The sequence below is a fragment of the Coregonus lavaretus genome (assembly GCF_964263955.1).
Source record: "Coregonus lavaretus genome assembly, contig: HAP1_SCAFFOLD_2393, whole genome shotgun sequence".
In the NCBI taxonomy this organism is placed as follows: Eukaryota; Metazoa; Chordata; class Actinopteri; order Salmoniformes; family Salmonidae; genus Coregonus; species Coregonus lavaretus.
This window is the reverse complement of record NW_028165139.1, coordinates 30,987-47,663: the sequence shown is the minus strand read 5'-3', so window position 1 is coordinate 47,663 and position 16,677 is coordinate 30,987. Positions and strand designations below refer to the sequence as shown.

The 16,677-nt window shown below is 45.8% G+C and overlaps 1 protein-coding gene across 1 annotated transcript; it reads left to right on the top strand.

Annotated features, from left to right (window-relative positions):
* Nucleotides 1-3,409: 3,409 nt before the first annotated feature.
* Nucleotides 3,410-10,143, top strand: spmip4 (sperm microtubule inner protein 4; the record flags this gene model as incomplete). Its single annotated transcript, XM_084191348.1, has 9 exons — nucleotides 3,410-3,720; nucleotides 4,117-4,317; nucleotides 4,687-4,758; nucleotides 5,000-5,029; nucleotides 6,912-7,135; nucleotides 7,233-7,321; nucleotides 7,695-7,860; nucleotides 8,709-8,803; nucleotides 9,037-10,143. 9 exons carry the CDS (start codon nucleotides 3,410-3,412, stop codon nucleotides 10,126-10,128), a joined length of 2,280 nt encoding a protein of 759 aa, XP_084047474.1. The 3' UTR covers nucleotides 10,129-10,143.
* Between the last annotated feature and the right edge of the window lie 6,534 nt (nucleotides 10,144-16,677).

Here is a 16,677-nt window from a genome sequence, read left to right as displayed (position 1 = left end):
CAGGAGGAAAGCACTGTCCGCGTGCCTGTAGCAGTAGAAGTTGATGCTCTCTCTCTCTTTATAAGCCAGGGACACCTGAAATGGCACTCTATTCCATATTTAGTGCACTGCTTTTTGCCAGGGCCTATGATGAATAAATAGGGTGCCATTTCAGACACAGGCTCGCTCTCTTTACAGGGCTCCAATTTCAAATGAATGAGAATTTTAAATTACATTTCCTTTGAATCATTTTAGAGTGACTGCAGTGTGTGTGTGTGTGTGTGTGTGTGTGTGTGTGTGTGTGTGTGTGCGGAAAAGAACAGAGAGAGATAGAGAGGGAGAAAAATAAGAGAGAAAATTGATATTAATGTCCAAGTTCTCCTTTGTAGACCCACACTAGACAGCCCAGCACACCTTGAGAAGCCAATTACCACTTTATAAAACAGATCAATAATCCTCCCCCTGGTCTGAGCAATGGAACACCAAGTTTGAAGTTTATGGAGCACAATTAGTTTTAATGACATTATTAAAACACTATGTTTTGCCTCTAAAACTATGTAGGCTCAGGTAAAAAGTAGTGTACCATATGGGGAATAGCGTGCCATTTGGGACTCTTACTGGATAAACAACAATAGTTTATCATATGCAACAGAAAAAGTGGTAAGACTAATAGTAATGACGGTGGTGACTAAAGGCTGAGTGGTATGACTAATAGTAATGATGGTGATGACTAAATGCTGAATGGTAGGACTAATAGTAATGACGGTGGTGACTAAAGGCCAAGTGGTAGGACTAATAGTAATGACGGTGATGACTAAAGGCCAAGTGGTAGGACTAATAGTAATGATGGTGATGACTAAAGGCCAAGTGGTAGGACTAATAGTAATGATGGTGATGACTAAATGCTGAATGGTAGGACTAATAGCAATGACGGTGGTGACTAAAGGCTGAGTGGTAGGACTAATAGTAATGACGGTGGTGACTAAAGGCCAAGTGGTAGGACTAATAGTAATGATGGTGATGACTAAAGGCTGAGTGGTAGGACTAATAGTAATGATGGTGATGACTAAAGGCTGAGTGGTAGGACTAATAGTAATTACGGTGATGACTAAAGGCTGAGTGGTAGGACTAATAGTAATGATGGTGATGACTAAAGGCCAAGTGGTAGGACTAATAGTAATGATGGTGATGACTAAAGGCTGAGTGGTAGGACTAATAGTAATGATGGTGATGACTAAAGGCTGAGTGGTAGGACTAATAGTAATTACGGTGATGACTAAAGGCTGAGTGGTCGGACTAATAGTAATGATGGTGATGACTAAAGGCCAAGTGGTAGGACTAATAGTAATGATGGTGATGACTAAAGGCTGAGTGGTAGGACTAATAGTAATGATGGTGATGACTAAAGGCCAAGTGGTAGGACTAATAGTAATGATGGTGATGACTAAAGGCCAAGTGGTAGGACTAATAGTAATGATGGTGATGACTAAAGGCCAAGTGGTAGGACTAATAGTAATGATGGTGATGACTAAAGGCCGAGTGGTATGACTAATAGTAATGATGGTGATGACTAAAGGCTGAGTGGTAGGACTAATAGTAATGATGGTGATGACTAAAGGCCAAGTGGTAGGACTAATAGTAATGATGGTGATGACTAAAGGTTGAGTGGTAGGACTAATAGTAATGATGGTGATGACTAAAGGCTGAGTGGTATGACTAATAGTAATGATGGTCTGTAGTCCAGTGGCCTTGTGTCTCCATCTTTAGTCCTTCTTAATAAACAGGGCTGTAGTCCAGTGGCCTTGTGTCTCCATCTCTAGTCCTTCTTCCAGGGCTATCAGAAAGCTGCTTTCACACAACCACACTGCTCATGAATACACTGTTGTATGTCTATGCTATACATGTCTATTTCTCTCTCTCCCTCTCTCTATCTTTCTCTCTCTCACACACACACGCACACATGCATGCACACACACGCACACACATACGCACACACACGCACACACTCCAGCTCTCCTAGTTCTGTGTTTGAAATGTGCTTTAAAATATTCACTTTATTCTCCTGGAAACTGGAAACTAGTCTAGCTGGATTGCTTTGGGCTGGCATCAGGCTCCTATCATTCTCAGCAACAGAGAGAGAGAGATGTCTCCATCATATAGCTGCTCTAGTATGTATGGTCTCCATTGTCCATGAGACAGAAATGGACTGGCCATAGGGCAGATGGGCTCTACCATCTTCCTTTAGCCCACGTGGGCCATTATTATTTGGCTAATAATGAGGGCCTCTTGGAAAAAAAGTGTATGGTATGGGGACCTCGATGGGAATAAATGGGCCGGTGTGTTAGAAATGCCCTGCCTGATTTCTGGTTCCAGTCCGCCCCTCTTCATTGTCTGTGAGATCTGGTACAGAGCAGAGGAGACGTGAAGTGGTGTGATGATGCCTCAGGGGGTAGGCGGCTGTTGCAACATGTTGTAACAATGTAAACGCTCATCACTAGGCTATGTACAATAGCTGTTGCTTAATTAATTGAAATGTCATGCACATGTTCTGCAAATGTGGCTAATGAGGCCTGAACTACACGGAGTGATCTAGTTATACATGGATGCAACAGACAGACAGACAGACAGACAGACAGACAGACAGACAGACAGACAGACATTCTAATGTTATGTGCCCAATGCAGGTGAGTGTAGGCCTACATAAATAAAAGCACGGATAATGAAGACTATACAGTGTGACATATGGCCTGGGTATTTAATGCAATTTTACAGTTTACAGGTGTGTTTGTGTGTGTGTGTCTGTGTGTGTCTGTGTCTGTGTGTGTGTCTGTGGGTGCATGGAGGAACACGAGTAGCCATGCAGTAACCAGAGCCCACCTCTGTCACTGAACCTATCTGTTGTCATTAGACAAGGCCTCATGCTAACCTGTTTGGGTTTCAGGCTTTGTGAAGCTGGTCATTCTTCTCGATGCTGCTTCACTGAGCTGTGACCCTGTAATATTATCCCTGGGGAGACTTGGCTCTGTATTCTCAGCACTGATTGCTCTAGCTGGAAATGATCAATTAGCATAATTCATTTTTTGACACTATTATTCATTACATTTCCATAGGTCTCTACATGATAGTCGCGGACTAATACATTGTTGTCAGTTTTGTATACAGGATCTACTAACAGGCCTCTTGGCAGACATGGGACATTATAAGAAATGGATGAAGGTAAATCTCTGATAGTTTGCTGACAGTGCTCAAGTATTTATCTCACAGTAGTATCTTCCTGTATCATACAGGTCCTGCTGAGAGCACAGACACAGACCAAGCCTGTGTGCTGCTCAGGCAGCCCTGGGGCTGGCCTAGACAGTGGATAGGGTGTCACTAACCCAGATCCTGTTGCGGATGCTAGCCTACTGTTGAAGACAACGTCATCGTCACTATGACCAGCCTAGGGATTCAGCAACGTCCCACTGTCCACAGACACATAGGGAGGAGTCCCTTACTCCTGTCTCACAAACAGAGGTCCTCCTCCACCTTGCCCCTCCTGAAACGCCTGCACCATGCCAGGGGGGTGTACCCTGTCTCTGTGCCCCAGAAAGACCCGCCGTCGCTGGATGACTACTTCTCCCTCCTCCAGCGACTGAAAGAGGAGACTTACATGTACAAACAGAACAAGGAGCTGAAACACGTACAGAGCAGGAGGCCACCACCACGGTGTAAGCAGCAGCCTCACTCTCCACCTCCGCCCAGGTAAGAGAACAGCTGTCTTATCCTCCTGCATGACTCCATTTTGTTTGGCAGTGCACTACAGTATATTTGGTTATTGTACTGTATATGTTGTACATTATGTCTTGGTGCACTATGGGAACTACATGGAGTTCAGCTGATGGAAATAAATACATTTGTCTGTCATGGACTTGACTGTCATATATGTTAGGAATGGTGTCACATGTGAATGTTAGCGGGTAACATCTGAACAGGAGTGTCGTTGGGAACCCTAGTCTGCATCCCAAATGCCACCCTATTCCATTTACAGTGCACTACTTTTGACCTGTCCAAATAGGGAATAGGTTGCCATTTGGGACACAGCCCTTGACTTGCTCCTCAGCAACAGGTTTAAATGTCCTCTTGCAGTCCTCTTCCCAGAGGCCCTAGCAGCCGAGTCCCACCACTTCCCAGAGTTCCCAGTAACAGCAGGGTCATCCCGTTGGGTCGCCCTCATCGTAGACTGAGCCAGCACTCCAGCCACAAGATGGCGTCCTCCTCCTCCTCCCAGAAGGGTAAACACACCCCGGCCGTCATCAAGGGCCATCGCCACTTAAGCTACGGAGGAGCCGTCCCACCTGAGTAAGATTAGGATTAGGAAGATTACTTTTTATTGGTCCAATGTAGACGATGGCTGACGGAAACTTGTCTTCTGCTTTATTTCAATCCCTCAGAGTATCTAGCATTCAGTAGCATTCAGAAAATGCTCTCTCAAATTATTCAAAAGCCTAAAACCATTCCAAGTGTGGGCCAAAATCCTTGCTTTCGAGTAATTGTGAGATTGTGGGTTGATACCAAGGGTATGCTGTATTTGTTGGTTTGTGTCCCAAATGGCACCCTATTCCCTATGCTATGCACTCCTTTTGACCAGTAGTGCGCTGTATAAGGAATAGGGTTCCATTTGAGACGCAACTTTTGGTTATTTTCCTTTAAACTGGTATGTCTTCACAGGAACATCACTGTTCAACAGTTTTATGACCTTACGCCTACCAAGAAAAGTAACGTCCGCCTCAACGACCAGCTGTAGGTTACCTTTTACATAATATATTGTGTGTCCCAAATGGCACTCTATTCCCTATATGGTGCACTATTTTTGACCTGGGCCCATAGGGCTGTGGTCAAAAGTAGTGCACTATAAAGGAAATAGGATGCCATTTGGGACGGAACGCTGCAGTTCATCACTGTACCATAGCTGAAATCAGTTTTACACCAACATAACGTTCTTATTCATTATCCCTCTTATTTTACAAACATCTCTTTTCAGTATTCCAAAACCAACGGACATCAACATCGCGTAAGTACTCATTTTGTGATCTAGATCAGTTTCTCATTCTTAATTGTTACCGTACTACTGTAATATCCTTCTACAGTAACTGTTACAGTACTACTGTAATATCCTTCTACAGTAACTGTTACAGTACTACTGTAATATCCTTCTACAGTAACTGTTACAGTACTACTGTAATATCATTCTACAGTAACTGTTACAGTACTACTGTAATATCTTTCTACAGTAACTGTTACCGTGCTACTGTAATATCCTTCTACATTAACTGTTACAGTACTACTGTAATATCCTTCTACAGTAACTGTTACCGTACTACTGTAATATCCTTCTACAGTAACTGTTACAGTACTACTGTAATATCCTTCTACAGTAACTGTTACATTACTACTGTAATATCCTTCTACAGTAACTGTTACAGTACTACTGTAATATCCTTCTACAGTAATTGTTACAGTACTACTGTAATATCCTTCTACAGTAACTGTTACAGTACTACTGGAATATCCTTCTACAGTAACTGTTATATTACTACTGTAATATCCTTCTACAGTAACGGTTACATTACTACTGTAATATCCTTCTACAGTAACTGTTACAGTACTACTGTAATATCCTTCTACAGTAATTGTTACAGTACTACTGTAATATCCTTCTACAGTAACTGTTACTGTACTACTGTAATATCATTCTACAGTAACTGTTACAGTACTACTGTAATATCCTTCTACAGTAACTGTTACAGTAGTACTGTAATATCCTTCTACATTAACTGTTACAGTACTACTGTAATATCCTTCTACAGTAACTGTTACCGTACTACTGTAATATCCTTCTACAGTAACTGTTACAGTACTACTGTAATATCCTTCTACAGTAACTGTTACATTACTACTGTAATATCCTTCTACAGTAACTGTTACAGTACTACTGGAATATCCTTCTACAGTAACTGTTATATTACTACTGTAATATCCTTCTACAGTAATGGTTACATTACTACTGTAATATCCTTCTACAGTAACTGTTACAGTACTACTGTAATATCCTTCTACAGTAATTGTTACAGTACTACTGTAATATCCTTCTACAGTAACTGTTACAGTACTACTGGAATATCCTTCTACAGTAACTGTTATATTACTACTGTAATATCCTTCTACAGTAACGGTTACATTACTACTGTAATATCCTTCTACAGTAACTGTTACAGTACTACTGTAATATCCTTCTACAGTAATTGTTACAGTACTACTGTAATATCCTTCTACAGTAACTGTTACTGTACTACTGTAATATCATTCTACAGTAACTGTTACAGTACTACTGTAATATCCTTCTACAGTAACTGTTACAGTAGTACTGGAATATCCTTCTACAGTAACTGTTATATTACTACTGTAATATCCTTCTACAGTAACTGTTACCATACTACTGTAATATCCTTCTACAGTAACTGTTACAGTACTACTGTAATATCCTTCTACAGTAACGGTTACATTACTACTGTAATATCCTTCTACAGTAACTGTTACAGTACTACTGTAATATCCTTCTACAGTAATTGTTACAGTACTACTGTAATATCCTTCTACAGTAACTGTTACTGTACTACTGTAATATCCTTCTACAGTAACTGTTACAGTACTACTGTAATATCCTTCTACAGTAACTGTTACAGTACTCATTATAGAATGTATAGGATTAATATCCGTCTAACTGCTTACTGTATATGAAATGTAGTCTCTGTGTCCTTTACTGCTCTGCCCTCCCAACAGAGAGAGGATAAAGGAGGATAAAGTTTATAGTGCTAATATCCTTTTACAATAACTGCTTTAATAAAGTGGTAATGTCTCTCCTTCCTTCACTGCTATGCCCTCCTTCCCTACAGAGAGCTAATGATAAAGGTTCCGATTCCAAAGGAACATCCGTATCAGGCCCACATCTCCCGCTTCGCCCTGTTCCCAACGTTCCGCTCACCAGACGACCCCTACACAGGCGTGAGAGCTGCGTCCCTACGACCCCTGAACCCTCTCGTCCCGGCCTCTGCTCCAGAGGTCATCGTGCTGAGAAAGACAAAAGGTGGTGTTTATACGGGTCTCTCTCTCTGTGTGTGTGTGTGTGTGTGTGTGTCTGCGTGCTGGCCCGTGTAAAGTCACACACACAAGCACAAGCCTCATTCCCAGATGAAGTGTCTTGTCTTCAATCACAGGGGGTCCTCATCGTCATGAGGTACTGGAGACACCCATGACAACCAGGAAGAAAACTATCTCATGGCCAGGACATCATGGCTTCCTGGATGTGAGTAGCTACAGGACAGTCATTTAGCTAGGTTTCCCTCTCACTGTACACAGAAGCATGTGCGTCCCAAATAGTACACTATTCCCTATAGAGTGCACTACATAGGGAATAGAGTGCTATTTGGGAGGCAGAATAAGATCCTTCATGTTATATTTCATCTCATCTGACCTCGGAAGCCCAATAAATGTATGTTCCCACTGAAGTGAACGACTAGGGATGCATCCCAAAAGGTACCCTATTCCTTAATGATACCCTATTCCAGGGCCCTGGTCAAAAGTGGTGCACTATTAAGGGAATAGGGTGCCATTTGAGAAACAACCTAAGGAAGAAGGTCACCTGTCCTGCCTCCCCTTTCTCTCTGTCTCTCTCTCAGCACCCCGAGGCCCAGACCCAGGCGTTCTACCCTAATGCCCAGAAGACAGTGTTTCCCAACCCTACCCTGCGTGACTGGGATGTCACACTGTCTGAACCAACAGCCAACATGCTCCGCAACGTAGAGAAGTCCCACTGGGTCACCTCCTACCAGCTTCACTACACGGGTATACAGAGCAGAGCCCCAAACACACAGGCTGTATCCCAAAAGGCATCCTATGTAGTCCATAGGGCTCTGGTCAATAGAGGTGTACTCTATAGAGAATAGGGTGCCATTTGACACACATCCAGAGGCAAATGGAGGAATTCTCCAGACTAGTTCGAAAAGGGAACTGGTGGCCCGCGGATCAATTTACCAGTTGTTATTATTAAATGTTTTTAGGAACTCAGTCGGGGTCTCAACTTACTGTTGAGAGTTAGAATAGTAGAATACACAAGGTGACATTTTGAAATTTGGTTGTGAATCAGCAGTTTTTCTCTTGTTATGTTAGTAATTTACAGTCAGTCAATTAGCCCATGTCTGCTACCATTGTTTAGATTGGTAAGTTAGTCTAGCCAGCTATCTAAACTTGTAGTAAACATGGTCAAATTACTGGCCGGGGGCCCCCATTGATTTGGTTAGTCACTCACACTCAGATATCATATTAAATGCAAGCATTTATCTCCACCTATGGAAAAATGTGTAGAATTGCAGTAAATTAACTGTAAAACTGAAAATGTATCTTCTCCCCATGGCAAAATTAGTAGAATTGTGTGAAATTAGTTGTAAAACTGCAACATTTTCTGGTGGCCGGCTCTGACTGCATGTGTGGGAATGGATGTGGGTACGCAGACCGCGAGCCACTGCGGCCCCTCATGATGAGTTCAGACCCGCGAGCCACTGCAGCCCCTCATGATGAGTTCAGATTTCTTGTGGCCCCCACCCCCATCACAGTTCCCCATCCCTGAGAAACAGCATCAACACACTTTTGCAAACAGTTAGTTTGTTAACAGAGTTGATATATTTTGACTCCAGGAACTGGACCTACTAATCCCTTGAGGTTGGATGACTTCCATGAGAACACCATTGACATGATCACTGGGAAGATGACTCCCTACACAACACAGCTGGTACGTACAGTAACGTATGAATCACCTGAATACACAGTGCAACAGTTTTAATACATTTAACTGCTTCCCTAAAATAACACATTAGCCTCTAAAACGTATTAAACTTCCCCAACTACCGTAAAAATACTTTTAGACAGCTTAAGCAAGCACACAGTTTTTCTTCAGAATCTCTTTATTTTGATGACTGAACTAGACAAACCTCCTCCTAACAAACCACTGCTTTTCCCTCTCAGAGGGAGCGATCCTACCCTGTCCTGGTGCCCGCTAAACCACGAGACGGGCGCAAGGCCAGAATACGCCAGGGCCGTCGTACTGTGGAGAGCACCTACCACCCTCCTGTCACTGCCCCAGCAGCAGAGTCCCTCAACGCAGACCAGACCTACACACAGAATCACCCTGCTATGCCTCTGGGAACCATGTCTGGTCACCATGGCCATCAGGGGATACAGGGGAACCACTCTCCTCAGGGTGGCCACTCAGAGCTCAGTCTAGCCAGGCCTGCGGCTGTAGATGTGTCTGAGCCTGAGCCTGCTCAGGTGTCTGGGTATATGTTCCCTGGTCACCACCTTCAAGATCAAGGCTCCAGGTGTGAGAGGTGTGGGGAGGAGAGGTGTGAGTGCCAGGTCACGGAGGCCAGAGAGGGGCTCCACCACCCAGGGCCAGGGGCATCAGACCCCCAGCAGAGCAGCCAGGCTCCCAGAGCTTCCCTGGAGAAGGGAGCGGTGGAGAAGGTCACAGACACGGAGAGCTCTCTGGCATTGTGCAGCCGCCAGCTTTCCCATCATCCCCTGAATGAGACCACAAAGGTTACCAAAGAGAATAACCCCCAGAGTGAGGTATGCTACGAGGACGTTCCTAGCAGCAAGAAGCAGAGCTACACAGCATCAGGGGGTAACCCGTTCAGCCTGAGCCAGCCAGCGTCAGCATTGGCTACTAACAACACAGGGGCGGCATATGAATCTGAGACTGCTGCTGATCTGGTCTCTCCCAACATCCGTAACTGGCGTAACGGGTCGACTGCCAATCAGACCCTTGAAGAACAGGACCAGGAGTGGCAGAACAGAGAGATCCCCATCCCTCGCAGTATCTCCAACCCCTGTATCCAACCCCGTCTCCATGCCTTGCCTTCCACCCACCCAGGGGAGAGGGGCAGGGGCCGGTGCCAGTTGGCCCTGCTGGAGCTCCAGGACTCCTTCAGTAAGTCGGAGGTCCACCGCCTCTTCCACAGCTCCCTCCAGGGGGGCACGGTCAACCTGCAGGACAATGTCCACACCGGGAGAAAGCACCGCTTCTACGGCTTCAACTCCTACTATTTCCACAACTGAGTACTGTACTGTAGGCCTACCACTATGCCCACAGTCTGTAGGGCTTAGTGAGTTGGATGGGTCTACGGTCTACAATGTTATCTCTTCATGATGGTAAATCCAAACATATACTGTAGCTTACTCAAAGCTACTGACATGTTTTGCTTATTATATCTATCTTTCCATGTGTCTTTCAAATAAAATCATCCAGAAATAGTTTGCATGCTTTGAGTGTATGTGTCACAATACATGGATGGAATGACAGGTGAACACATGAAAGGGACACATTTATGGTCCATTAAAAAGCGTAAAGAAATCTACAGTTGAATTACTATCTGTGGTAAAGGGGTCCACCTCAGACAATATTCTTTGATGTGTAGCCAGATACAGACCCAGATACAGAATACATATTTTCACACTACAAGTGCTGCATTGACCTTCCGTCCAGCAGCAGCTTCTGAGAGAGAAAAATACCTTTTCACCTACAACACCATGTGTTAGCAGTCAGCCAGTCAGAATGGCTTAACAGCTTGACACAAAAGACTGTCCTTGAGCGTTCTACAGCAATTTCTCATTCCATCTTTCTCTGTAACATGCTCTCTAAGAAATGATGTTCAGAGTACAGGAGGGATCTGGAGGGATCTACTTGATCACTGATCATGTACTGATGTTAATTCAAATAAAACCCATAATAGTGATGAATTATAGTTTTATAAGATTGCATGAGAAATAACTTCAAATCTCTTGATAATGTTTTATCTAGATCATAGGCTATATTTGTAGTGCCAATTCACTGTCTAAATCACTTTCATTCACATAGAAAATATAGAGATTGTTTTTAATAGGTTTATGACCATAATGTCCTCCAAAGACAGCAACAATCTTCTCCGATACATCAGTGGTTCTGATACCATTTGTCCAGTAGATGGCAGTGTAGGTCAGCATTTCCCAACTGTTTCTGGTCTTTAGAACTGTGGGTAGTTTCTGGAAGCATCTCATAGGATGCTCAGCTGACCTCAGACAAGTGACCTTTGACCCCACTATCTCAGAACAACACTGTAGGCCTAAGGCACTAAGAAGATTGAAATGCATATTCCCATAAAACTGATTGAAATCAAATGGTTGGCATGCAGATACTGCACGGATGTTTCACTGGTAAAACTTGGAGAATTATCATTCACAATTGACAGTGAGAAATGTGAAGGGAGGGTGACCACAAAACTGTGTGAGTAAAGTAGAAGTACAGAAACACACATGTGCAGAATGTGATACGGATCTATCCTAAGTCTGTCAATAAAACATTCAAATGAAAACATCTAAAAAGGAAACAAGTTAGTGGAGTCATTCACAATATAAACCAGCACACCACCCAGGGGCAGGCTCAAGTTTATTGCCTGGGAAACAGTGGCCAATGGCAACAAGGTATCATTACCAGTAATGCTGATGATTGTTTACATGTTATGCTTTGAAATAATTGGAATGAATAATGACTAGGTATAATCTCAAGGAGACAGGTGAGGCCACAAATATGCATCATGCTCCTGCATGTGTAGTCATGGTGACAGTGGGAGCACACCATGTGTTGAGCAACTCCAGGGGAAGGTCTTTCACATTTCCCACCATTGAAGGGGCAGTGATTGTTTAATCAGGGCGTTAGGCACACACTTATACCAATCAAAAACAACAAAACAAACACATCTGCAACAAACAGTTTGAGAGGTGGGGTTGTAACTGCTCATATGCTAAACGTGTCTGGTGTAACTGTTTAAGATGGTGAGTAAGTGGCCTTACCTCAGAGTAGCCTATGCTGAACGAACACCTGAGTAAGTGGCCTTACCTCAGAGTAGCCTATGCTGAACGAACACCTGTGTAAGTGGCCTTACCTCAGAGTAGCCTATGCTGAACGAACACCTGTGTAAGTGGCCTTACCTCAGAGTAGCCTATGCTGAACGAACACCTGTGTAAGTGGCCTTACCTCAGAGTAGCCTATGCTGAACGAACACCTGTGTATGTGGCCTTACCTCAGAGTAGCCTATGCTGAACGAACACCTGTGTAAGTGGCCTTACCTCAGAGTAGCCTATGCTGAACGAACACCTGTGTATGTGGCCTTACCTCAGAGTAGCCTATGCTGAACGAACACCTGTGTAAGTGGCCTTACCTCAGAGTAGCCTATGCTGAACGAACACCTGTGTAAGTGGCCTTACCTCAGAGTAGCCTATGCTGAATGAACACCTGTGTAAGTGGCCTTACCTCAGAGTAGCCTATGCTGAACGAACACCTGTGTATGTGGCCTTACCTCAGAGTAGCCTATGCTGAACGAACACCTGTGTAAGTGGCCTTACCTCAGAGTAGCCTATGCTGAACGAACACCTGTGTAAGTGGCCTTACCTCAGAGTAGCCTATGCTGAACGAACACCTGTGTAAGTGGCCTTACCTCAGAGTAGCCTATGCTGAACGAACACCTGTGTAAGTGGCCTTACCTCAGAGTAGCCTATGCTGAACGAACACCTGAGTAAGTGGCCTTACCTCAGTGTAGCCTATGCTGAACGAACACCTGAGTAAGTGGCCTTACCTCAGTGTAGCCTATGCTGAATGAACACCTGTCCATTATCAATCCCAGAGACGGGCAAGTTTGGGAACGCACGTTAGAGGTCAAACACATTTGTCACGATCGTCTAAAGGAGCGGACCAATACGCAGCGCGTGGAGTGAACATGATGACTTTATTATTTAAAGCAACCACGAAGAAAACAACAAATGACGATACGTGAAGTTCAAATACTGATACAGACTAACAGCAACACGGAAACAATAACCCACAAAACAAAGGAAAAAACACACAGAATATATATGGCTCCCAATCAGAGATAACGAGCCGAAAGCTGACACTCGTTACCTCCGATTGGGAGTCATAGACCAATCAACAAAACACAAACAAATGAAACTCACCCATGCCCAACACCACCAAATGAGATACACCCTGGCTCACCTAATACAAGTCCTAGAGCCAGAGTGTCACAGTACCCCCCCCTAAAGGTGCGAACTCCGGGCGCACCAGCCCACAGTCTAGGGGAGGGTCTGGGTGGGCGTCTGTCCACGGTGGCGGTTCTGCCCCTGGTCGTGGTCCCCACCCCACCACAGTCACAACCTGCTTCGGTAACCTCCTCCCAATGACCACCCTCCAACTAACCCCACCTGGACTAAGGGGCAACACCGGACTAAGGGGCAGCATCGGCCTAAGGGGCAGCATCGGCCTAAGGGGCAGCACCGGGATAAGGGGCAGCACCGGGACAAGGGGCAGCACCGGGCTAAGGGGCAGCACCGGGCTGAATGGCGGATCCCGGCTGGTCGGCTCTGGCGGATCCCGGCTGGACGGCTCTGGCGGATCCCGGCTGGACGGCTCTGGCGGATCCCGGCTGGACGGCTCTGGCGGATCCCGACTGGACGGCTCTGGCGGATCCCGGCTGGACGGCTCTGGCGGATCCCGGCTGGACGGCTCTGGCGGATCCCGGCTGGACGGCTCTGGCGGATCCCGGCTGGACGGCTCTGGCGGATCCCGGCTGGACGGCTCTGGCGGATCCCGGCTGGACGGCTCTGGCGGATCCCGGCTGGACGGCTCTGGCGGATCCCGGCGGGACGGCTCTGGCGGATCCAGGCTGGATGGCTCTGGCGGATCCTGGCGGGACGGCTCTGGCGGATCCAGGCTGGACGGCTCTGGCGGATCCTGGCTGGACGGCTCTGGCGGATCCTGGCTGGACGGCTCTGGCGGATCCTGGCTGGACAGCTCTGGCGGATCCTTGCTGGACGGCTCTGGCGGATCCTGGCTAGACGGCTCTGGCGGATCCTGGCTGGACGGCTCTGGCGGATCCTGGCTGGACGGCTCTGGAGGATCCTGGCTGGCTGACGGATCTGGCTGCTCATGGCTGGCTGACGGATCTGGCTGCTCATGGCTGGCTGACAGGTCTGGCTGCTCATGGCTGGCTGACGGATCTGGCTGCTCATGGCTGGCTGACGGATCTGGCTGCTCATGGCTGGCTGACGGATCTGGCTGCTCATGGCTGGCTGACGGATCTGGCTGCTCATGGCTGGCTGACGGATCTGGCTGCTCATGGCTGGCTGACGGATCTGGCTGCTCATGGCTGGCTGACGGATCTGGCTGCTCATGGCTGGTTGACAGATCTGGCTGCTCATGGCTGGCTGATGGTGCTGGCTGGGCGGCTGGCGGTGGAGGCGGACCCCAGCCTCGGATTGCAGTCATCACCTCCAGCAGGGCGGCTCCCATCTGCAGGAGCTGCTCTTTCTGGTCCCGAACCTGAGCTTCCAGTCTAGTATGGGCTGCGTCGGCTCCTGCTGATTCCATAGCAGGTGTATGATTCTGTCTGGCGGAAGGCTCTAGCGGCTCCTGCCTGGCGGACGGCTCTGAAGGCTCATGGCAGACGGGCAGTTCAGGCGCCGTTGGGCAGACGGCCAGTTCAGGCCGGCTGGCGACGCACATCGTGGACCTGGTGCGTGGAGTAGGAACAGGCCGGTCCGTACCGGGAACACACACCACTGGCCTTAACTGGGGATCAGGAACGGGCCGGACCGGACTGGTAACACACTTCAGTCTCTCCTGCCGTGCCACAACAACTTCCCTCCCTCTACTCGCCAATGGCTCCCGTAATCCGATAGCCTTCTCTCCTTTTCTCCCTGTGGCAGCCTCCTGCTGCCCAGCTGCCCAAGCCATGTGCCCCCCCAAAAAAATTTATTGGGGTTGCCTCTCTTCCACGGGCTTCCAGCCTCGCCTTCGCGCTGCCTCCTCGTACCACCTCCTCTCGGCTTTGGCTGCCTCCAGCTCTTCACGAGGGCGGTGATATTCCTCCGGTTGTGCCCAAGGACCCTTTCCAGCCCGAATCTCCTCCCATGTCCAAAAATCCTTAGGAGGCGTCCATAACTCCTGTGTCCAGACCCTTTGCTCCTGGACGCGCTGCTTGGTCCTTTTATGGTGGGTTATTCTGTCACGATCGTCTAAAGGAGCGGACCAATACGCAGCGCGTGGAGTGAACATGATGACTTTATTATTTAAAGCAACCACGAAGAAAACAACAAATGACGATACGTGAAGTTCAAATACTGATACAGACTAACAGCAACACGGAAACAATAACCCACAAAACAAAGGAAAAAACACACAGAATATATATGGCTCCCAATCAGAGATAACGAGCCGAAAGCTGACACTCGTTACCTCCGATTGGGAGTCATAGACCAATCAACAAAACACAAACAAATGAAACTCACCCATGCCCAACACCACCAAATGAGATACACCCTGGCTCACCTAATACAAGTCCTAGAGCCAGAGTGTCACAACATTTTAGCCTATCTACTTACAGAAGTTGTGTAACAAGCCTTTTGTATAACCTTGTGCTTAAATGTCAGTTTTGTGATCTGATCAATATGATCCAGTGACTATCTGATCAAGGTTTGTCACGTCTACACATGGTACTAAAATCTGTCTCTTATCCTTCCTCTGTGTCCGGATTGTGACAAGATTAGCTGGTGCCGCCCTGTATGCAAATTAGTTCACAGATATTCTTTCAAAAATAATACACATTTACATATACATTTTTGAGTTACTGATGCCATTAGTCAATGGTGCTACATGTCAATGGTTTTAGAGACCAGTATAATGATGATTTAAATGGGTTTGACCATCCAGATCTGTTTACACTTGATTGATATCCAGACACAACGGGTGCCTGACTACCTCTGGAGGTGGTCAGGAAGATCTGATCACAATCAGATCACAATGCGTCTTTTAATCCTCTACACCTGTCTAAACATGTGGGCACAATCAGAATGTGGACAAGATCAGGACAAAGGATGCATGTTAGAATTTGTTTGTTTGTTTGTATGCATTTATGCCTACATCCAGTGGTGGAAAAAGTACTCAATTGTCATACTTGAGTAAATGTAAAGATACCTTAATAGAAAATGACTCAAGTAAAAGTGAAAGTCACCCAGTAAAATACTACTTGAGTAAAAGTCTAAAAGTATTTGGTTTTAAATATACTTAAGTATTAAAAGTAAATGGAATTGCTAAAATGTACTTAAGTATCAAAAGTAAAAGTACAAGTATAAACCATTTCAAATTCCTTATTTTAAGCAAACCAGATGGATAGCCAGGGGCACACTACAACACTCAGACATAATTTACAATTGAAGCATTTGTGTTTAGTGAGTCCGCCAGATCAGTGGCAGTAGGGATGACCAGGGATGTTCTCTTGATAAGTGTGTGAATTGGACCATTTTCCTGTCAAAATGTAACAAGTACTTTTGAGTGTCAGGGAAAATGTATGGAGTAAAAAGTACATACTTTTCTTTAGTAATTTAGTGAAAGTTGTCAAAAATATAAATAGTAAAGTACAGATACCCCGGAAAACTACTTAAGTAGTATTTTAAAGTATTTTTTAAATTAAGTACTTTACACCACTGCCTACATCCCAAATGACAAATGACATTGTACCCTATTCTCTATGGGCACTATGGGCCCGGTCAAAAGTTGTGCACTAGAAAGGGAATTTGGTG